Raw genomic sequence first — 24,818 nt, 5'->3', positions numbered from 1 at the left:
GGGCTGATGCCAGGTTTTATCTTCTATCCGGTTTGCATGTGGTTGGATGTTATGAAATCTCGTGTTTTATCTTGTTTGTTTCTTTTCCTTCGAGAAGTGTCAAACTAATTACGACTAATGAATGCCATCCATTCTAATAATGGTGTACATTTCAGCCTGTACCCAAGCAGTAAAGCGAATATTGCAAGTCTCTAGGTGAATCATAACAAGAGACCGGAAAAATTCGCGTATTCATTTTGCAATAGACTGGACTCCAAACTCGTTCCCCATCATGCTACTTCAACGATTGGACCACCGTTCACCTAAAGGACTCTCAGCCAATGAAAATCCTTCAACAAAAGAAATGTCGAATCATAAGCACCCCAGGTAACACGTGTCACGAGTCAGTATCCACTCAACTTGGTAGCCTGTGATTCGGAGATATTCTAGTTTAGGGTTTCTCATTGGCCTATAAACTATGTGCAAATAGCGGACGCAGATATTAGAGGCATACACGTTTAAATGTTATCCTATCACGAAATGAATCCGAGAATTTTTCCGGTCCCAAACAATAAGAGACGTAGACGGGAGTTTAGCCATCTCGTGATATGCTAATATATAAATAATTACACCTTTTTGCTGATTCTGCAATTGACTCACGTTTAATATGGAGGACTGTGTGCCAATAAGAGACCCGCAATCATAAAGTATCGAATCATAGGTTATCCAGTTAAGACGACTCGCAAGTCAGCAGCCCATGAACCGGTGGCATTTGCTAGAGTAAGCACAGGATTGTGGAGGCTATGATGGAGGTCATTCAATCCGGTCTCTAGTTATCGCACTATCCCGCCATGCTGTCTGGGCCGCCAAGGCCGCGAGCACGCCGGAAGGGACTATCATCAGTGATACGGCGCGCCGGCGCATAGAACCAGGTCGCAAGGACGATAGTGCTGCGGCACAGCGGAGAGAAACAGGACGTGGGGGAAAAATAAATAGTACGCAAAGTCCCGATAAAATACTCTTGTGGCGAAATAAACCATCAACGAAGGAGGACTCTCTGTGACAAGTTACCAACCACAGTAAAATAATGTTGTCTTTAAGATCTTCCACATTTCCTTGGAGTGGGGTGAGTGGGGTAGAAGGAGAGGGAGAGAGAAATACTATCGAACACCTGATGCCATTTTATAATTTTATAGTTAAAAGTAAAAAAAAATCCAATATATATATATATATTTTTTTTTTTTTCGTTTTGCTAGCTGCATGCACTCTCTTTCAGAAACGATCGCTTTTAATTATTTCCAGCGCAGTGTCATTGCGAAAAATAAAAATAAAACTGAGATAACGAAACTGTTGAGAATGAAATATGATGACTGATAGGTAACGATAAACTCTGGACAGTGTGATTTTTCATGACTCTCGTAACTTCCTGCTGATTTTCGGTAGTAGCTTGTTTATTTATATATGTATTTATTTTGTCTCGACGACAAAAAGTTCATTTCAGATGTACGAACAACATAAAAGTGAGGGATGGTGAGGGGAAAAAGGCCATGACCAATTTATGACGGAACCGTCGCAACATTTCCTGGAGTTGTTTTGGTAAATCTCGAAGAAGAAAAAAGACATCAGGATGGATAGACCGTGATTCCTCCCGTGCACGAGTCCAATGTTTTACCTTATTTTACACGGCGGTGATTTGTCATTACTATTGACTTGTTATTTATAGGGTCAGACATTTTTCGTGGAAAAAAATTCTAAACGTCTGATAAACTGCAATATGGCATGTCTACGCCAGTGTGTCTTTTTTGACCGGGCCATTCAGGACACGTTTGCTTCCGCGCTGAATCGCGGTGACTGGTGTGCTGACAGTGGACATGTGCCTGGAAGGAACTCATATACGAACCACAGCCGTTGCTTCAGTGTTTTCAACTCTCAGCTAGTCTCGGAATCTTTTAGCGGAACAAAATGCATGCCCCCAGTTACTGACAGTATGTTCTGAACTGTCCATTGTCTTGGACAAATGTGTGGCCAAGCCAGACGATACAGACTGAAGGACACGCCTCGCCCGGGACTCGAACCAGGAACCTCTGGCACCGACCAGCAGCCGCTGCCTCGCCACTGGTGACATCGGCGACCAACTGCGACACGACGACCGAGTGGTCTGCGCTTGCACACCCCTCTCCCTCTCCGCCCACAAGGGATTCCTCAAGGAGGTGCCTCCCAATCCATGCCATTATTTTACATTTAAGTTAAACACTGGTAAACAGTTATACTTTTTTCAATGGTTTAACTTTCACGGAAGGAAAAATACGTACATCACATATTTTCTACATAATTAGCTGCCACAGTTACATTTTCAACGTTTAAAGCCATGTAAATAAGGAGATTCAACTGAAAAACGGGTCTAAAACTTTTAGATTTAACTTCAATGCTACTGACTACTTCCAGAAAATATTATTTAATTTTTCTTGGCCTTATAAATTTGTGAGGATTTTGACAGCTAAGCAAAATAAAATAAAATAAGCTTTTGTAATATAAATGCAAACCATATCATGAATTTACCATTAGCATTGCAGTTAAACCTAAAAGTTTAAGTTCTGTAATACATTAAATTATTCTTATTTGACAGCCCAAAAACGTTTAAGAAATGTAAATTGGCATATAATAATTTAAAAAGATTGTGGGCTATCTTTTTTTCATTGCGTGAAAATTAAACCGTTTAAAATTCTACAAGTTAATCTGCGACTGATGTAAATATAAAAAACTTGACCTGAAATGGGGGACACCCTCTTTATATGTTCCCTGTGTGAGACGATGGTAAATAGATCTATTGATCTTAGTCGACAATAAGCCATACTTCGTCGCCGTCGGGAGAGTTTCTTGTGTAGTGCCGTCCAGGTATTCTGGTCAGTGGAGCTTACAGCTCGTGAGCCATGTAAGTTTGTTCAAGTTTCAGTGATCACTTTGCAAGACAAAAGGTTTTTGAAACATCCCAATTAGAGAACGAGGAAATTTACGGATTAATCTCGTGATGTGCTAAAATTCGAATAATTATATCTTTGTGGTGCTTCTGCTATTAGTTCACTGTTCATCTGGAGAAATTAGGGTCAATCAGAGACCTTCAATTAAATAAGTATCCAATCACAAGTTACCCAGTTGAGACACCTCACAAGTTTTCAGCCAATGCCCAAATGTGCAGAAAATCATGGAGTCTATCATGGAGGTCATTGAACCCGCAAATTTTTCCAGTCCATATACTCATAATGCGTGTAAGGCTGAAGATTAGCGAATGGACTTGTGAATTAGTCACAAATATGAGTACAGTGTATTATTTTTAAAACTAGACTTCATACCAATGCATTGAAATAACAGTGAAACACACATGAGCGGTAATCAGTTTAAATTTAAATTTAAATAAGGCGGCCGCCAGGCACCAAACCGACGATGTTACGTCATCACTGGGCCTCAATGCTTTCACAGTGAAATAACATTGCTCGAGGTGTCAAATGTTTCAATGTTCAAAAAGTTCCTGAAAACTCTTGTTTCAACCATTTTTACTGTCCAAAAATACATTTAAAAAACTTAAAATACTGACATATATTTATGTGGCAGTACCTAAATGATTTTAAATTATAATCGTACCTAATATTTCAAGAATTTGAGCCACGTTTTAATTAAATTTCTTCTGCTGAAGCTTGACACAACGCTTAAGGCGTGTGGAACTTTTCATCTTACCCTTTTTTTGGTAACATAAAACATAAAAAGCTACTTGATACAATTTAAACAAATATTTCGTTTATGCAAAAAATGATAAACCCATGTAGTAGGTATCATAGAATAAGTACAAATAACTGTGACGTTAAATGTCAGTCTTTTGACTTAGTGAACTCGCGCTCTGATTGTACAAGAGATTAATGCTTAACACATTCCCCCGCCTCAAAAATGGTGGGGGAATGTGTTACATCCCCCCAGACGACGCTTTTGTACTTATTCTGTGGTAGTTTAGTGAGATCAACTCCGTATTTCAAAGGAATTTGGCGCAACTACGAGTACTAGTGCTGATAGCCTCAGGGCCGGTCCTAGGGCGGTGCGAGCGGTGCGACCGCACGGGGCGCCATCAAGGGGGGGCGCCGAAATCAACCGACACGTGAGACGAACGACGGCGACGATCGGTCGAGTCTCACGGGAAAATGGACGACTTGAGGTACCCGCCCTCTGACATTTCGGTGTCACGTCATCAAATTCGAATGAATTCTAATTATTAATGATTTTGTGTACGACAGATCTTTTAACGTGGCTTATTCGGATTCCATTACTAGCGAAAGTTTATTTACATTCTGTGTCGCGTAGTTGACATTGGCACTTCATTCGGCCGTTACTTGAACTGCTTGGCTCCTCCCCATTTCAAATCGTCCATTACGGGGGAGTGGGCGCGGTGTTAAATTTCGTCCGTTACTTGTTTCGCTAGGCAAGCATTGTCTATTGAATTGTCAAGTCTTTCAAACGCGCGCGAGTATATATCTCTGTGTGTGTGGGGGGGGGGGGTGGGGGGGGGGGGTGGGTTAACGGCTGAAAGTTTAGTATTTAGATTATTATAGAAGTATTCGAAATAGAAAACAGAAGTAAGTATTGTTTATATAATTTCCTTTCTAGTGTATTCTGTGGCACTGCGATAAGACATTTTCCACTTATCCATGAACGAAACCGCACGGCGCGATTACACACGTTGTCTTAGACATTTAATGATTACGCGCGTTTGTCGAATACGTTTCTCCTTGCAGCCTGATGTACTGCGCTTTTGTAGGGTATTATAGCGTAGATATTGTAGCTTTTGTATGGAAGTGATGTACCTGTTTATTAACTATTTTTTAATATTTGCCAAGGCGATAAAGGCGGTAAAGGTGTAGGTACTAGTTTGTTTAAACGGATTGTAAATATGTATATCACACCCAAAGAATTGTGACGGCTGTCAGTTTTCAAATTCGCATTCTGAAAAAGTAATGCCAAATGGGGAGATTTTTAAAAGAAAATGGCTCGTGTAATCTAAATATGCAGATAAAGTATATTGTTTTTGCTGTCGTTTACTTAAAACAAACCCCAACTCTAATTTGGGAAAAGGATTTGATGACTAGGGGCGCTTATCAATTCGTCTGAAAACACAGGAAACATCCTGAGATCACCGACGTGCAATGAACAGTTGAATACAAGCGTCGATTAGGTTGAAGAACTTCAGCGGAATAGACAAACAATAACAAAAACAGATTGAAGATGAGAAATCGAGTTGGGTTGCTACCCTCGTAAGAATGATGTCGATAGTGTTCTTCTTGGCAGGCAATAATTTGGCATTTAGAGGGAGCTCTGAAACGTTACACCCCTAATAATGGCAACTTCTTGGGTTTGGTGCAATTATTAAAAAAAATTGATAATGTGATGATGAAGCACCTCCACCGTGTTGTAAATAGACTAATGTCCACTATTTCAGCAAACGCATTCAAAACAAACTAATTTGCTTAATTGGAAGTGACGTTCGAAATAATAGTGTGAATATGGTAAAGTCAGCTAAATACTTATCCATCATTATGGACTGCACTCCTGATGTAAACCATATTGAACAAATGTCACTAACATTCCGGTTCGTTGACGTTAATGAAGAAGTCGAAGTGCGAGAGTGTTTTGTTGCTTACAACCAATAAGTGACTCTTCGGGAGCAGGACTCACTGGTCTCTTTCTTGATACGATTGTACAAGAATTTGATTTAGACATGAACGATTGTAGAGGTCAAGGCTACGATAATGAAGCGAATATGATAGGAGTGAACAAAGGTGTACAAACCAGAATTTTAAAACTATATCCTCGGGCATTTTTTAATCCATGTGACTGCCACAGCTTGAATTTGGTGATAGCAGATTTCTCCAAGGACTATTTGTTTTATTCTCTGGATCAACCAAGCGATGGGAAGTGATATCCAAGCACATAGATGGATTAACATTAAAAAAAAGTTTGCGAAACTTGCTGGGAGAGTAGAGTTTCTAGTCTTGCTGCTGTTTGCTTTAACTACACTTCAGTTCGTGAAGACGTTCAAAATCTTCACGAAGAAACTAATGACTCAGTTGCAGCATCAGAGGCATTGTCGCTAATTCAGAATATGGAGTAATTTGAGTTAATAATTACAATGGTGGATTGGTATAATATATTGTTTCAAGTAAACATTGAAAGTAAAGCTATGCAATCTGAAACTTACCAAATGCATCACAATTACTGAAAAACTGTTCGAAATTCGTGAAACAGTACCGTAGCTTTTCCTCAACTCTAATTCAGCTAAGGAAATAGCGTCTCTTGCCTAAATAATCCAGTTTTTAAGGCAGTCCGATCGCGAAGAAAGAAACGGTTATGTGTCAGGAAAGACTGTCCGATCTTGGAATTTTATCTATAGAAAAAGCTATTGCCCAAAAGTGAAATTATTCAGACTTGGTATAAAAATATTTTTGCAAGCACTAAAGTTTTTTTTTAAATATTTTTACTACATACTCATTTGATTTGAGTAATGTTTGCATGGAACACAGAATAAATAAAAGTTGACAATCATTATATTTATTGTTATTATTTTTCATTTGTCCACCACATCACATATAGGAACTCGCACAACCTGGTCAAACGAACGTTTCTACGATTTGACATTTTTGAGAGCATAATTCGGCTTAATAATCGGAGGCCGCTGCTTTTTCTGGTGGAATATAAAGCAACTGATTAAACAATTTTTTTTTTAATTACAGGGGCGCCACTTTTAGATCTAGCACCACCTAAAAATGTTGATCGGACCGGCTCTGGATAGCCTGATGTAAATTTTACATGATTTGCCGTTACTAAGACAATGGTTGTGTGTGTCCGTTCTTAATGACTAGAGACCTGAAAAATTTGCGTCATTATTTCAGAGAATAGATAAAATGTGTAACATATTTCGTTTAGCTGGCAATGGCATTCGGTCATGGTTATAAATAAAAAGAATATTGTACTCTTTTACAAAATATTCCGATAGAAACCAGTTGCCAAGAAATAGTTTTAATACTACAATAAATATATTTTAACTTTGTACAACATATAGCTATGGTTATTTTTGTATACATGAAATGTTTTTGGAGATAATACTGAGTATTTATTACGAAAAAAGGGTGCATAATTTCATATTTAATTGATTTTTCTGTCAAGCATACTTTTTTAAACTATGGAAAAGATAATAGAATATTAAATAATTTGACTATTTTGGTTTTATTATGCTTATTATGTGCGCAGTAAATACTGGAAAGCTATTCAGGTAACGGTTTACAAATATATTTAACTATTGTAGATACTGGGACAACACAAAGCGTAAATGCCCAGGTGAGAATTCGAACCCAGTATTACTGCGAACACTATTTTGTAATGACACAGATTTTTTTTCATGTAAATGTAAAAATTTAAAAACATATGTATTTTTGTTCCATTTACAAAAAAAAATTACATTGTACGTTGTTCATACGATCCAGCCATTTGAATTCCAGGCAATATCTGGTAACAGCCAATGAACAAAACACACAGACATTATATGAAGTCTAGCCTTGGTACCAGAAAATAATGCGAATTTCGCACGTGTCCACAAAAGGTTCGCGGTTGACGAAATGACAAGCAATAATTGGGTCACGCGCCAAATAAACTGATTGATCATTAAGCTGCAAGTCATGCCTTCTGCAAGAGAAGCCATTGCCCTGTTTGGCCGGGCCATTCAGAACGCGTGTGCTTCCGCACTGGATGGCTGTGATTGGTGTGCTCACAGTAGATATGTATCTGAAATAAACCCAGCCAACCACGAAACACAGAAAAAACCTACAAAGTTTTGACACACGACTGGTCTGGAAAACTTTTCGCGGGAAATAAATGTTCTTAGGTATATATTGGCGTAGCTGTGTTCAAAATGTTGGGGGGGACAAATAATGATGTTGATGTCATGTAAACCCATTCCCCTCTTACTAAGAGGGTGGCCCGGGGGTCCTCCGCCGGAAAATTTGATTTTAAAAGTGAAAAATAGAGCTTTTTAAGCAGTTTTTTTATCTAACCATTGGATACATCGATGTTAAAGTTATTATTGTTTCCTTAAGATAAAATTTGATGAGTGAAGAAATTACAAATAAAGTTGGGCAGAATAATATTATAAAATAAAAATATCACAGTCTAGAAAGTTGGGGGGACAGTCCCCTCCACCCAAAATGTTCAGGGGGACACGTCCCCCCTGTCCCCCCCGGTTCCTACGCCCCTGGGTATATTTCAGATATTCTTCTCGTGTCCTCGTACGACGATGTCATTTTACATCTCATGGTTGTTTTCTCATTCCGTGTGCTGTTGTCGCCGAAGAATGGGACACCCGCGCAGCCCGCCTCGCCGGGGAAATGGATCCTGCGACGGCGACGGCGCTGCGAGTGACGTGTGCAATTTGTGCGCGCGACTCCGACACAGGGTCGCCGCGTCCGACTGCGGGACCCGCCCTCGCATCCGTGCTGCGCTCGCGACTGCACCTTGGTTCTCGGTGTACGGCGTAACTCCGCGAATGGAACAGAAATGTGTAAACATGGTGTTGCGATCTGTGGCGTACGGCGAGAACTAAACTTCACAAAGCCAAGGGGGAACTTTATAGTATTAATTGTTGAACAAATTTTTAACAAGATCGGCCGGGATTTAGTGTTGTTTTTATTTTAGTTTTTTTTTATCGAAGCCGTTTCATTATAATGTAGAACCTCGATTATCCGTGATCCGATTAACCGGGCATTCGGTTAACAGGGTTCTCAATTAAAAATTAAAAAAATTTTTTAAGGGGGAAATCAAGCTCGGGAAGTAATTATTTAGGGAAGGGACAAGAAAGAAGAAAACTGTGTCTTTTAGGTCATTACAAGAAATTTCATTCATACATAAATCTTTAAACATTAATAAGTAGTGTCAATAATACTTGAACATTTGTTTTGTATAAATTACTTACGAAATTTTGCTGTATTGTGTAACCTAAATACATTTGAATTCGATAATCCATGATTTTAGCTTATCTGTGCTGACTTTCCTCCCTCTCAAATAAACCCGGTTAATCAAGATTCTACTGTATAGTTAAAAATTTCGGTCTGCTAATCAAATGACTCAATAGTCGACGTAGCTGCTCCGGCAACGAATTCTAGCGGCGGGTGCGGAAACTACGTGTGATTCGCAACCAGAAAAGTAGTTGAAAACATAATTTGTGTAAATTTATCACGCTCGGCATTATTTTAAATAATTCTAGGATAAATTTCGTGTCCGAGTTTCGTATTATATGTGAATTTGAAATATGAGAACACGTGAATTTGTTCGTTACCAAGGTTAGATATTAGCCTACACATCTCCGGCGAGTACTGAAAGACTCGCTTACTTTTTTTTGTAACTTTACACATTATGTGACGGCAAGTTCCCCGCCGATGTTAGTAGGGGTACCGAGCTGGTTCTGGGACAGTGGGATCTACGGGGGGATAGGGGCGGTAAGATCACTCTTAGAAGGGGGACGCAAGCGTGCTCGAGTTTGAAAGTCACGGATCTTAACCGCTAGTCCACGAGGTCAGTTGAATAGTAAAGAAATAAGGAATATAAGTTACAGTATTAGGTATGCCACTATATATTCTAAGAAGGGTGGTGGGGTTGGGGGGACGCCACCTCCGAGTACTAGCTATGATATAAGCCGCAATCTTTAATACCAACTCTCGCCCCAAAAAGCGCGCCAGTCAACCGTCATCTTGTTTTCGTCTGCTGGGACTCCATACACAGTGCGCACCAATAATAATAATAATTCCTCCGCGCCAATTTATATATATATATATATTAGTTCAGAGAGAATTATATTAAATGACGTCACTTAAAATACCACAGTGGAAGATATTTAAAAAAATATTTAAAATAAAATGTTATATATATTAATAAAAGCATATGTAGGAGTCAAAGAGAGAGAGAGATCGCCATCTTTTTATAGTGCTAGTTCACAGTTAAATTCAAAGAGAGGCAGTCATCTTTTTTTTAGATTATAGGGTGATGGTGGGATATTTAAAAAGAAGTTTAAATACTAAAAACTTGGATTTTTATTGTCTACCACTATAACAAAGCTATAGACATATTTATTACAAGTATGCTTACAGTGCTAGCTTACAGCAATATTTTTTATAATTAGTAATATTTCTGTATAGTATTTAAAAATATGTATATAAAAATGTATTTAGTGTTCCACTTATTAAGTATTTTTACCTATAGTAACAAAGTTCTTGATTTCTTATTATGTGTTTGCTTTTATTTTTTAAATTGTGATAGCTTGCTTTTTAATATAGTCCTTAAGTATTTTTAAAAGGTATTATAATGTCAAGAATACTAGAATTTCTTCAGTCGAATTCCTCCTGTAGCCGAGACGTGTTTCTCTCCCCCCCCCCCCCCTTTTTTTGTTTTGTTTTATAATAACCCTGACAGCCTCACGCGTAGGGAAGCCGACAGCCAGCCCTCAAAGCCACGGATGGCAGAGAGCTGTATATTCTTTCAATTAATATTATTTAGAAGTAAACATTTATCTCAAGTTAAATATTTATTCCCTCATTTAAACATTACGTACGCCTGTATACAGTATTTGGTATACAAATGTAATTTCTCCCAAGTTAAATATTTATCCCCCATATTTAAATATTACGCGTGTCTTCCAGACAAAAGTAACATAGCAGTGTACTTTGATAAGACGTTGGCCGAGAAATCTGTTTACAGCGCCGTGCTGTGTGCTATTTTACGTAAGTGTCACGGAACTCGCCTAAGCGTGGAACACATTTAAAAATTCGACAACCCAGTGATACATGAAGTTAATAATCGCCGAATGCATGAGATCAGTGTGTTCATTCTATAAATCAACATACAATATGGCTGTTACAAAATATAACACTAGGTATGATTTAATACCAAATATTACATGTTAATAAAAAGTTACAATTATGAATAGACTTTATTAAATAATTTAAAGTTATCGCGCAAAACATAACAATGTAATTTGAAAAAATCAATAATATTAACAAAATGCTATAGCAGTGTATGCAACAGATACACACATACCCGTCACGAACATAATTGAGCGGAATGTAGATAACAAAAATACCTACTTAGTTCTCGCCATTCATAGAAATTAAAACGCCAGCAAAAAACAATAAACAATAAAGTAATCAAAAATAACCCGCAACAATAGAACACGAATCCTCTCGAGAAAAGACTCGCTTATTGAGACAGCAAGATGCAGAGAGTAAAATTCTAAACAAAATTAAGAGAAAAAAAGATAATTCTTCACAAAATAGGCTTACATGTAAATATAAAAAAATAACACACGTTACAAAACAAATGTGGAAACATAAGATATAAACTCAATAACTACAAAAGCGATAATCTAAACAAGACCATCACCACCGTGAGAAAACAACCATAATACGGTTTAAAATAGTGTTATTGAAAAAGAATGCCACCCTATAAAATAAACAAGCAAAACCTTCGAGATCAGGTGACACTAGAAAATAATAACTCTAAAACTAGCAAAACATAATACCACAATATATTGTAATTGTAGCTATAACTGTTGAATAACAATGTATACTTTAGGGTGATTTATAATTTTATCACTACTGACAACATTTTATAATTACTTTACCTTTGTACCTACACGATTTTACGAATTCTTTTTACATTGCAGAAATCCTCGTGTCGAAGTTGGCAGTACGCACGAGAAACTTACAGCGTAAGTTATTAACATAGCTTAACTGTTTGAAGAGTCAACCAAAGGTGAAGTTAAATGTCATCCAAGATGGCAGCTGTGACGTCACAATCTAAGAAGACAGTGCTCGAAGTCCCATTCCTATACTACTGGTACATATGTTACTTTAAATCGCAAGAAGGCTATTTTTCCGGTCAAGTGTTTTGCGAGTAGTCGAATAGAAAAAGTATCATTTCGAAGAGTGATATTTGTATTTCTACCTCATTCAAGAGATGGAGAAGGTTTTATGGGGATGACTCAACTTTCATAATGGCAAAGAATGTTACAATTCCTTGGTGTGAGTAGCTAATAAAAAAATTATATTATGAACATAATTTTTTAACATTCATTCGTTATAGGCTGGACCTCATTATGCCTACAGACTAGTTACTCATGTTTTAGTGGCAGTGAAGAAACTATCCCACATGATTCTGTTTATTTTTATTTTTCTTGTTCACTACTGCCTGAAAGCTGCCAAGAACGTAATTTCAGTCAACTGTTCGGGGCAGGTTTTAATATCTCAGTTTAGTCTATGAACTCAAATGAATTTGGATAAAAAAACATTTCAACGAAAATAAAAACGCCTCTCTGGACTCATCACTCTTGGTCTTTTTCCTTAAATAATTGCTTAGAGGTGAGATATTTTCTTAATGGTCCTCAAGGAATGTACTTGCAGCTTATGGCTCCCTTCCACGGAAGCGACTTCAGAACTTTGTAACTCCACTTTTATTTTGTTTCGTGGGATAATTTTGCGTGTGAAGTTCCTCGCAGAGTTAATGATGATGTATCAAGAATGATGATAGTAATTAAGGCATGTCCCCTGGCGTTTTAATAACGCGTGCCTTCAAAATGAATTTTAGAACTCACAGAAGAGTCGTTAACTAACCAAAAGTAATCCCAACTGCTTGCTTTTAATACGGAAGTCCATACATCGGCAACAAAACAGGAAGTGAACGATGCGTGCGTCGTACAAAGCCAAATCCTTTAAATTTGCAACATCGAAATAGGTAAAAGCAAATCATAACATCTTTCACTGACATCAGCGAATGAATGTAGGGAAGGAACACCGAAATGCACACATAAATATTACAGTTAATTTAAAGTATTTATATCAGATAATGCACTTCAGGTAAACTAAGTGTTCTTCATAATTTTAGTATTACGCAGTATTACGATTTCTGAAGTTTGAGTTATGTTGTTAACAGTATAAATAGGCGCTTTGAAGGAAGAAGCGTTTCTAATGTAAACTTAACAAGTTTAGAAAGTTTTGTCAATATTCCAAGATGATTCGCTTGAAGAATATGTAGATTTAAGAAGAAATATAATTAGTTTTTACCACTGTTCCTTGTAAATATAAAGTGAAAGTTTTTAACTCTTTGTAGCAATGGTAATTTTCGTGGTTTCTGGAACTTGTGAGGTGTAATATTTTAATTATGGAACAGGCAGCCTTTTACCTTTCTTCCCACACAACCTTTTTGCTTTCGTATGAATCACACTTCAGAATTCCATAAGCATAATCTACTGTTTTAAACTAGTCAAGTATTAAAAATTAATATAAAGATTTTGTTTCTTAAATGTTTAGCAATTTTCTACTATGTATAAATGAAACATACTGAAATTTAAGCATATCGTGAAAGCTAACTTAACCATTAAGTTATAATTGAAATAATTGATAGCTTATTGATAATCTGAGAACAGGTATAATGCAATAGAAGTAAGCCGAAATTTTCCAATTGTTATGTACTTGGGAGAATGGGTATTCTAATTGCTGACATACCTTCGGGGATAAACATTAATGTAAATAAAATCGAATGCATCTTACCTTAATCAAGTTCTTGAGGAGACACTAGATGTCGCTACTTGAGACTTGCCAGGCGGTTTGGGGTCGAAGCACTGACCCTCGCCACAAAAGAGACCAACTCCAGAGAACACTGACCGCCTCTTAATGCTTAGTTACTTTACTATTTAATGTAACGTAGGTTAAATTTAAGCCCTACACGCCCTGTCTCGGCGTTAAAACCTTTGCTTCCAACACCTTCCAATAAATTTTGTCTCGTAATGTTGAAGGGTTATGATGACACCGTAAACGTTACTATCGCAGCCATGTTTGTAAGACAAGTTAAGACTACTTTCTTTATAGGACGGGTTCTGAAATTTCTTGGTTACTTGACGGAATAGGCCAATCATAATCGTGCAAAGCGAAAACGGAAGTGGTGAACGGTACCACCTTAATGAATCTTTAAAATGGCGAATATCTCAAGGGAGAATAAAGAGGTTATGAAGGTGAAATAACAATTTATCTGAAAAAAAGAATTATTTGTCTATAAATTTTATAGTATGCACATAATTGAACTTATTATGCAACAAGAATTTATGTGGTTTAAAATTACTATTGTTTTGAATGTTAACAGAGACTCGAAAATCACAACACGTTTAAGTATTCTATTCAACACTGTGATGAATGATTTCAATTTAGGCTTAAAATTAGAACTGATTATTTTGAGCTGGCTCAGTCTAGATATTAACTTTGATAGCGTGACACGATTAAATACATGTTTGAAGTTATCTGTCAAAATTCTATGGATAAAATTGGAAGTCATATTCCGTTGTTGTCAAATAAATTTGTTGACAAAAATGTGATAATGTGACAAGGCCTTAAAAAGGAGCGCTAGTGTCGGGGAAGACCGTAGACTAGCGATGATACATAGCGATTATTGTCTTCTTCACACATCTCAAACACGAAATTTAATGTTTAGTTCTTTAAAATAATCCTGAGCGTGATAATCATACTGACCAATAAAATATTCGTTTATCAAGTACATACCAAAATTTCTAGACATGAATCACACACATACTTTCTGCGCCCGCCGCTAGAATTCGCTGCCTGAATCGTAAGCGTTGCTTGCCACCATCACGCACAGATAGCAGCAAAAAACAAACAGAAATTTTAAATTATTATAAATGGCTCCGATAAAAGCGAAAAAGACTTGTAAAAACCTTAATCCCGACTTTGGACCTGATTTTCGACCAGGATTTTTATTAAAATGCTGTTTATCTGGTTAAAATTCATAAAACAGCTAATGCTTTAAAGTTTCCGCACGCGTTAGAAGTTATGCTTCTAAGGTATTAATAAAATATTAACCTGAAATTTAAAACGAATATTATAACACTTATTATATGTTTGTATATATTATATTTAATATTCTGCTTTCGATTAGCCAACTTAAGAAATCAAATGATATAAATAGTGTGTACGTGTTTGTTTTAAAATATTGCCTACTCTAAAATGACATAGTTTTCTTAAAATATTTAATGTTGTCGACGCAGTTCATATTTTAATGAACCAGTCACGAAATGTGGAACACATATAGTATTTAAAATAATACACAAACATATTTACTTAAAAGTAATTTCATAATTTCACCAACTCAAGGAACTGTGCCTGCAGTGACACGTGTTTCTTGACACTCTATCGTCAAGCAAGCGCGTGACTGCGCGGTCATCAGTCTACTGCATGGAAGCAACCATGAGCCATAGAGTAATTATGGATGTAGAAAGCACGCGCAAACCATGCGCACTGAAACATTGTGGCCCGGACATTGAACGGCATATTTGCCTACATAATTGTAAAATAAACGGTTTCATGAAGGAGGTGTTTAGCAGGTGTTTGAGGTTATAAAATCTCTTGTCCAAGCTTGCATATAAGTAAATTTTTATTTCTTCATATTTTCATTCATAGGAACATATTTTTTGTGTCAAATAATTTAAACTTAATAATTTTAATTGAAAAGTGAGTAACCTGGAGAACCATTTGAAAACAAAAAAGCACACTATAAAGATTACATCAGCTGAATCGGACAATTCTGTTGGAATATCTACTACATATACGCCATATTGAGAATTCCGAGTTCTATGCTGTAGTCAACACGATAAACATGCATGTGAAAAGAAATAGGGTGTTTTATTTTGATGTAGACTCATTAAGTTTTTTAAGGTTTTCTTAATACCTCTCTGGTGAGTTCGTGTTAAAAGCAAGTAGCCTCAGTACTTGTACATTGGCGGGGATATCTGTAAGTTTATGAAATTTAGGTAATTTGTAACCAGTGATCTTTGTAAACTTAAAGTGGGCTCTCAGTGATCCGTCTCACGTCCGTCCTCCTTCCGCCCGACCGCCAACAGGCCCACCGATTTACAACACTCCGCAAGTCCGTCAAAAACATTTTATACTTTGATTCTGCCAACTGATTAGAAGGTTTAAAACTTAAGAGAAATATTCTCTTGTAGAGATAAATTTGTTTGATAATCATGTAAGTTGAGCACTTATAAATCATCAAAATAATATTTTGTTCGCTCTGATAATTAATTAATTTTTTGGGGGGGAATAACCATACGTTATTTTTGTTGTCTCGATCAATTTTAGTTTAAAATATCAAACTTCACAGCATGTTATAATGAATTTTAAAAACATGATATGGAAACCGCTACACAAAATAAATATACTTCAAACTCTTCAAAGATAAAGCAAATGATTTGTGAACGTTCTAAAGTTATAATGTCATCCGCCTGTCCGTCGAAATTTAAAGATTGGGAAGCTTTTGACGGGCGGAAGGGTGGAATTTTTCCTGGCCCCCTGATTGACGTGATCAACGGACGAACGCAACAGTTCATTGTGAGTCCAACTTTGAGGCGGTAGCATGGCTGGGCGCACGAGCTCCAAGAGCCGAGGGCGCTAAGGACGACACTGGTTTGCGCATGACACACCCCATCGCCTCTACGCGCCAGGCACCTAACTGGCGTCCTGTTGTCTTCTCTTTGGTAACGCGCCTCTATGGGACTTCAAGCGGAGACCCTATAATTGTATGGTGGAATATTAAATATAAAGGCTCACTGTACTTTCTTATTCCACTTACAATACCGTTTTAGCCTTTTTCAATGTATTGAAAATATATGTTATAAAACGAAAACATAGCTCTAAAGTTGTATGGCAAAGTGCAATAGGTCTCGAATTCTATTCGTTAAAAGAAACTTTAAATGTATTTTGAGTGGTTTGTAAAAGGAGCGTTACCACCAGGAGTTGTGCACGAAGTTCGGCGACCCGGCAAGGCAGCCAGCTTCCATCCACAGTGCACGCACTCACCTCGCATGCAGACCAGCACAGTGCGCGCACTCACCTCGCATGTAGACGTAGGCCGTGCCCTTCATGTTGCGGCGCGTGAGCACCAGCAGGTTCAGCACGTTGCCCAGGATGCCGAGGCAGCAGATGGCGGGCAGCGCGACGCCGTAGGCGCAGCGGCGCAGGGCGTCTGTGCGCGGGTCCTCGGCGCACCGCAGCGTGGCGTTGCCGCAGTCCTCCGGGTCGGCGGCGTCCCAGGGGTGGGCGTCGCTCGCGTTGCACTGCGACACGTTGCAGGCGCCCGCCCCCGCGGGGCCCTCCGGCAGCAGCCAGTCCAGGGCCATGGCGCGGCGGTCAGGCTGCGGGGCCCCCCGAATGCGGCATCGCCGAGGCTACTCACATAATATATCGTCCAGGTGTCGGGAGAAAATAAGTGCGCCGAGGAAATATGCCTCACTTCCTACCGATCAGCTGGGATTACCCGCTGAAGACATATGAGGAATCGCCGTTTTCCAACTCTCTCCCGTGAAATCGGTCAGATATATGCCCGAGGACAAGTGACAGGTACGCGGGTGTGGCGAGGGAGGTGAAGGTGCGAACCCGGAGCGCAGTGCCGACGGAAAGCCTTAAGGCCGCCGCCTCCCGCGGGTTATATACCACCGCGCCGTGCGGGTGGCGGTCCGCGGAGAGAGCAGGGGCGGCGACACCCTCCCTATTTCCCCTCTTCCCCTTCCCCTACTCATCCCCTCCCATTCATCGAGTCCTGCGCGGAGGACCGCGCGCAACAGGTGGTCGCTAGTGCGCATGCGCGCCGCGTGTGGGGAGTGTGGGTCCCCCCCCCCCCACTCCTTATTCACATCTCCTTCGCTGAAACCTACCCCAACGCGGGGTTCCAGGCCTGAGCCCTCGCGGTAACTGTTGCGTTGGCGTGATTAACTTCCACCGACAACTTGACCAAGCCAGAGGAGAGAGAACTCTTGGCTCTGTCACATAAGCCGAGCTGGTTATTAAATTTTCTCGTTATTACTATCAGTCAAGGGATTTGGCTGTAAATTTGTTCCTTTAGCTTTTAAATTTGGTTGTTGGGTTACAAATTGACTTACCAGATGTGTAATCAACGTTATTTTCGACCTGTGAAAGGTCACTTAAGTGATCATAATTTGGATCACTTGCGCAAAGTTTTACCACAATCCCAACTAATATTATAAATTTTAAAGTGTTTATCTGTTTGTCCTTCTTTCGCGCAGTAACAGAGCAACCGATCGACATGATTTTTTTTTTTTTTGCATTTATGAAGGTAGTTTATGGGCCGGAGAGTGACATAGATGAAATTCCATCCCTAAGGGAGTGAAAAAGGGGTGTATTCAGTTTTATAAAAGAAAATCATAGGAGGTAGGTCACAGACACACAAACAGCGAGTTTGTATAATTTCTCAATGTCCGTCATACGGTTATATAGTAAAGTCTGTCAACTTCCTATCCTTCTCCTTGGCGAAACACATCCGATTAGGGAAGCTCGTGGCTGCTAGCGAACTTAAGGTGCTAATAACAGTTTAGTTTAGAACTTCGTCAACATTTGACATTTGTTAAGCACTATCGTTTGGTGCGTTCGTCACGTATTTCCTAGGGGTTACCTACCTTCCCACAAAATGAAGCTGAAGATTGTCGTCCCGGTTGTTCTGATGCGGAACCTTGATGCAGCGAGATTGTTTAATCAATGGGACTTTAAAAACAAAATTTCCGTTTTGCAAGTGTGTGTCCTACAGACCTGAAACTCGGTAGAGATTTTCCTTATATTATGATGTGTTTAGCCTGGGCAACGCCGGGTACTTAAGCTAGTTATTTTATATTTAGTCAGTGTGTTGAGAAAATTGAGATGAAACTTGAAAATCAAGAGAGCTATTGTGATAAATTTATAGGAAAACTCTTCAATTAATAAAAATGACAAGAAAAATAAGTAACCAATTCTGCGTGTGAGAGACAGCCTTAATAATCCATTATTGTTACATCCAAAATTAATACTACATTTATATTTTTAAGTTTTGGCCCGAGAATAACACCACATAATTAATACTAACGAAAAAATATTCATGTATGTGCTATTCACGTAACGACGAAAAAAAGAATGACTAATGAGGAATGAATAAAATAATTAGAGCTTTATTTTTTATTTTTTATTTTTTTTTTAGACTACAGCCCCTCCACGCTGAAGTCAGTCTCGCGCAACCGAAGTGATTGCGAGCCCTGTACAAAATGGGAGTGATTTTAAGGGAGGTTCTTAATACGTGCCAGCTTAGCGAGACGACAGAAGGTGACGAGTTGAAACTGACGGAGTGAAGCAAAGGAGCAAACGGAAGTATCCCGAGGAACTCCACTGGCTCACGGCCACGTCTGCCACGTTTCTCATTTGCGGAAAATCCGGGTTTGACTCGCCCTGGTGTGACCCTGCGTCAATGAGAATATAAGAGCTATAGGCAAATACAACCGTGGTCCCAAAAATTTAATATTCCGTTGTCTTTGGTCCATTCTTTGGTGATCCCTAGAGGGCAAGCATAAAACCAACTGTTAATAATAAGTAATAAAAACGGGTGTGTGTACTGATGTACGCGCGTTATAAATTATTCTTACTTGGTGTAGAAAAATATATTTTGCATGCAAATAATTAATAGAAATAAAATCATAAAAAGACTGGAGTGTTATTATAAAGACGGTTGGTGAAGTATAAATTCAATCAAACTAAACAATTTCAATAAATACTCGGTATTAAATATTAATATAAACACGTGTATAAATAAATTATTTGGTTTACTAAAATAACAGAGATAAATTTTAATTAAAATGCACATACATATTACGAATGTCTATTCTAATTTATTAATTTTAATTATTTTATAAATAATAATGTAATAATTTATAATTTATAATGCAAATAAATTATACGTACGGGAACATATCCTCACGTATATAAATACAATTGAAAAACATAAAAACATTTTTCACTAATATTCACAATAAATAAATGTATTTTTTTTAAATTATATGAACCAGTATGTAATATTAATCACTAGATTATAATATTTAAAAGCATATATATATAATTTTTATTTGTATGTAGCCTTTTTTTGTATGTAGCATTTTATTCATTCTGTGAAAATTTCGTTGCGTTGTGCGCGCGAATCTTAAAAACTCAGTCACGTCATTTTTTTTTCCTTTAACGTACCTAAAGAAGTTTAACTAAAAAAAATATGTGCGATGAGAGAGACTGAAATATGATTCGTTCAGCAAAAAAAAAAACATTGCCCAAAGTATTGTATTATCATTGTAAACTTATTGTAATTTAATAACCATTTATCATATTGTTTACTTGTTGGTTTTCAGGTTTTTCCTGTATAAATAATTAATCTATAAATAGTATTATTTTAATTTTTGTACACCCAGACCAATTTTTTGAAGAAAAAATAAACAACCTTAGTTCAAAACCATGAAAGTTCAAGCCTAATTGTATAAAAATATTTTGAATTTAATGTTGATTAAAACATCAAAGTGTTATTTATGTTGCAGTATACGTTTTACGTAAATAAAGTATCAATGATCATTTGAGAACCATTTTTTGTTTCTCCTGAAAAATTTCATTTTCGGACTATGGTTTGTTTGTGCCAAAAGCTCTTCGTAATATTATATGGTTCTTATTTAGTGAGCACTTTTTAAGTCTCGGTATCTTTTTTTGGCTGAGTAAATAACACTTTAAATATGAACAATTCTTGTTCTGATTTTCTATAAAACAAATATAATAAATCATAAGGTAAAGGCGTGTTTTTACGTCTCGTGATAATACAGAGACTTGAGGCAACGTGACCTTCAAGGTTATATAACGGGCTACAAACCATTTTAATAAGAACTCATTGCTCGTTAATTTCAGTTCGGCCAGAGTTGGGGTCGAACCTGTGACCCTCGACCCAAGAGTGTGACCTGTAGGTAACCAGGTGCAAAAAAAAGGACCCTCTTTGTGTTAGAGGTAGCACCTCAGTAAACGCACAAGTGTTTGCCGGTCTTCATCTTCCTCTCCAACATAAACACATGCCACGTCACAATATCGGTAGGAGTCTACTCGTTCCAAGAGCAACTTGTCTTTGTTGATTCCAACGCATCACTCCAGCGCTTGTTCTAAATATTTCTCTGTAGCTGCAGTGCGCGCTTGGAATGCGCTTGAAGAGCCAATAAGGCAACAAATATCACGTTCATCTTTCAGGTGGTCTGTTATAAAATATCTCAACAAAAATATAATATTGCTAGTGGAATAATTAGTGGATGTGATCCTTATTTTTATGAGCCTTGTACAAGGGTGTGTTTATGTGCTTATTTAAATGGTTTATTATAGGTCAACATTTTAAATCTTGAGTTTAATAATGAAGAGGTTTTAGTTGACACTTTATTTAGCATTAGCTTTATTTCCAATATTTTGTTAAATATATTACTGTCCTGTGTTTACTTTTAAAAATGTATCAGTTGTAATATCAGTAACATTTAGTTTAATATGCGTGAATAATGTTTCATTACTTGCTAGTTATTGGTTTCTTTATTTAGTTTGTATTGTATTTTGTAAGTTGTTTATCTTGTTCTAGTTAGTGGTATTTTCTTTAGGTTAGCTCAGTTATATATGTTTGTTTTGTTATAACTTTACATTTAATTTTACAGCATGTATGTGGTTTAGTAGTATACAAGGCTGTACGTCTTAATTTCGCCACGTAAAGTAAGTCAATAAATAAATGAGCTACGAGGTACCCTTAATTTAGTAATTGTACAAGCATGACAGCTTTTGTGAATGGTTAAAAATAAACTACTATTTATGAGCCTATTAAAAATATATAGTAATATGACTCTTGATAGAACGAAAAATGTCATCACCTTTGTGGTAAATAAATAGTTTAATTTTGTATTATCGAAGTGGTTCTAGGAGCACATAGCTATTTTATCGTAATACCAGTGCATTTTATACTGTTGGAGGTGAGAAAGCAACGAATCTATGTTTACTCAAGAACATCGCAAATTAGTTTTGTTGTCCGTAAATTATCTGTGACAAAAGCCAACATATCGTGAATTACTCTTCTATAACACCAAGTAATCAACTAGTATAAAGCATTCTGGACACACAATATATGCAATAAACAATTTTTTAACGAACATTACTAAAGGACTATCACGAATAGTAAATCATAGTACCATGACATTTCCAGGGGGATGGGGGGCATTCAGAAAACAACAATGAGCCCGGAAGAGTTAATCAAAAAATCCAGACGAGTAAAGGGTTGACATTCACAAGTGTTTGTAAACGAAGGTATTCAAATTTTCTCTAATTTTATACCCCACGCGACGCAATAGCGTAATATAGCATGCACACAATACGTTGTTTAGGAAGTGGAAATGTTGTTTGTGTCACTGATTAGATGACATTTCGAAAAGGTGAAGCTCAATTACTGCCTCACGTCACAGCATAATTACATTTCGACGACTCCCTGTTTCGTAGTTGACGTGTGATGTATCAAACAACTGTTTGTTATCTAGCATTGTTTCAACTGCAGTAGCGTGTCACCTTGGCGTAAAGAAACGTAATGTTTTAAGCGCGTGGCCCTGCACAAGGCTTAAGGCTCGGTCTTCCGCGCCATGTTTATTTATGTGTAACAATCCAGCTCTCGGTCTATGGCAGTTCGCAGGAGTGATTTCGTGAATGGAACGGAAGTCACATGGAACAGAAATGTGTAACCACAATTCTGCCATCTGTGGCAGATGACACGAACCAAATATTACAAAGCCAAAAGGAAATTAAAAGTATTAACTGTTTAATGAATTTAAAAAAAAATGTATTTTAATAAAATTCCTTGTTGAAAAAAGTCCAAAGCCTAGGGTTTGATATTTTTTCAGGTCATTTTCGCTTTTATCGGAGCCGTTTCATTATTTAGTTTAAGAGGAATGGTTCAATAGTCGATGTAGCTTCTCAAGCAGCGAATTCTAGCGGCGGGTGCGGAAACTACGTATGATCCGCGTCAAGAAATGTAGTTGAAAACAAACTTTTGGTATATATTCATTCCGCTCGGAATTATTTATTATTATTTCTACCTTAAATTTCGTTTCCGAGTTTCGTGTTAAAAGTGTATTTGCAACACGAGAACACATGAATCTGCTCGTTACCGAGACGCACATCTCTGGCGGGTACTGAAAGATTGGCTCAAATTTTTCTTTACGTCACAATTATTTCAGAGAGTTTCCTTAAAATGTATCACGACTGCTCATTTGCATTTTATATTTAGTTCCGAATTTGCTCTACATATGTTTACTAAATGTTATCTGATAGTGATAAAAAGTTACGTAAGTGTTGATAATAATTATGATCAGTTTGCCTAACCTTTGATAGGTCGAAAATAACGTTTAGAAAATTTCTGGTGAGGCAGTTTGTGACCCAACCGTCAGCTGACTTGGCAACAATGAATATATATCCACACCTCCTGGCTAAGTGAGTGTGACACGCACGCACGCTTCTGAGTATATACACAAAAGGTATTCACCATGTTCCCTGCAACAGTTTTAAATTTCAACATATATTTTTAACGAGCTTATGTTCTAGTGTAATACATGTTCAATGAAATTATCCAGACACAAAAGTATACGTACAAACATAAACCAAATCTAAATTTAAAACACAACATGCTGCTACCTCTAAGACAGAGGTGAAACATTTGTACTTCAATTCTTAAAAATAAAAGCTAGCTTCCATTTCATTATAATTTTAACGTATGAGGACGTAATTATTGAACTTTTTTGGTTCATCAGTAAACAACCCATTTTCAGTTGTTACGGTTCTTAACTCTGTCTGTTGACAAAAAAGTTTAGTAACGAGCTATATTCTGCACTAAATTAATTTCGTTTCAAATAAGTACATAATTTTCTATTCTTATAAATCAGCATATTTAAAAACTGGGTACAATATTAGTATTCCATTTATCACCTACACATTTTCTAATAGTTGATTGGTTTTAATATTGCATATAAGTATAGCACAATAGGTACACACCAATCAATTACGAAGTTATACTCGTTCCCTGTCTTGAGTACACAACTTTATGTTCATCTTAAGATATTCTGGATCCTTAATAGCCGTTGAAAGGCCTGACGACCTGGGCTGTTTTTAGGTCAATAATCTCGAGAACAATCGAGAGCGGGAACAGTCGGGGGAAACATGAACAACCATGCGTTAACGTTAAGTGCACAAGGAGAGTGATAAATGTTTTCGTAAAGTTGGTCGAACTGCAATTTGTTCTCCGGGAACTGTTTCAGAAGCGAGTAAACGGAAAACTTGTAGATTGTGTTTTGACTGCACGGGAGCTCACTAACTCGTAGACATAACAAGGGCACAAAAACAAACAAACACACATACGTGAGCTCTAATGAGTTTTAAACGTCGGTGGTTGTCAGCATCATGACGGAACTGTGTTTAGTACTAATGTGTTTGTATAGGCGATGATAGTATGAAATGGTTTCAAGGACGCAAATGTTTAAATAATCATTAAAGCATAAATGTAGTGTATTATTTGATTAACTTGGGTGCTAATATATTTAATTTGCATGCAAAAAAGAATGTGTATATTTTTAAACACAGTAGATTAGTCACTTAATGTGTTTAAATATTTCATTTATAGTCTTAGAACTATATAGACATATTAACATTTTTCAACGTTCAGAAATCGCTTAAAAAATTTTATTTCAATGAAATGTATCAATAATAATTTTGCTTTCGCTTACTGTAAGACAATTTAGTAAGAATATTTACATTTTAACTGAATTATTAAAATAATGAATTTGTTCATTATGCTATTTTTTTAGATTAAATATAAAAAAATGGTTGTCTGTAAAGTCGGTTTACGGACGATAT

The 24,818-nt window shown here is 37.2% G+C and overlaps 2 protein-coding genes across 5 annotated transcripts in view; one reads left to right on the top strand and one right to left on the bottom strand.

Moving 5' to 3' along the window:
* The window catches only part of LOC134541362 (zinc finger protein 862-like), a 103,329-nt gene that overhangs the window by 53,898 nt on the left and 24,613 nt on the right, over positions 1 to 24,818 (top strand). The gene's annotated exons all lie outside the window — the stretch shown is intronic.
* LOC134541327 (probable G-protein coupled receptor B0563.6) overlaps positions 1 to 24,818 on the bottom strand; it is a 336,950-nt gene that overhangs the window by 303,002 nt on the left and 9,130 nt on the right. For 2 of the 3 annotated variants that reach the window (XM_063384741.1, XM_063384758.1), the window contains exon 1: positions 16,954 to 17,577. In XM_063384741.1, coding sequence (XP_063240811.1) covers positions 16,954 to 17,239 — 286 coding nt within the window. In that variant the 5' untranslated portion in view covers positions 17,240 to 17,577. Of the gene's footprint in view, positions 1 to 16,953; positions 17,578 to 24,818 lie in introns of those variants that run through there. The other variant, XM_063384750.1, reaches the window with a different exon arrangement.

This window comes from Bacillus rossius, chromosome 1, assembly GCF_032445375.1.
Source record: "Bacillus rossius redtenbacheri isolate Brsri chromosome 1, Brsri_v3, whole genome shotgun sequence".
Lineage (NCBI taxonomy): Eukaryota > Metazoa > Arthropoda > Insecta > Phasmatodea > Bacillidae > Bacillus > Bacillus rossius.
This window is presented reverse-complemented; position numbering and strand designations above follow the sequence as displayed.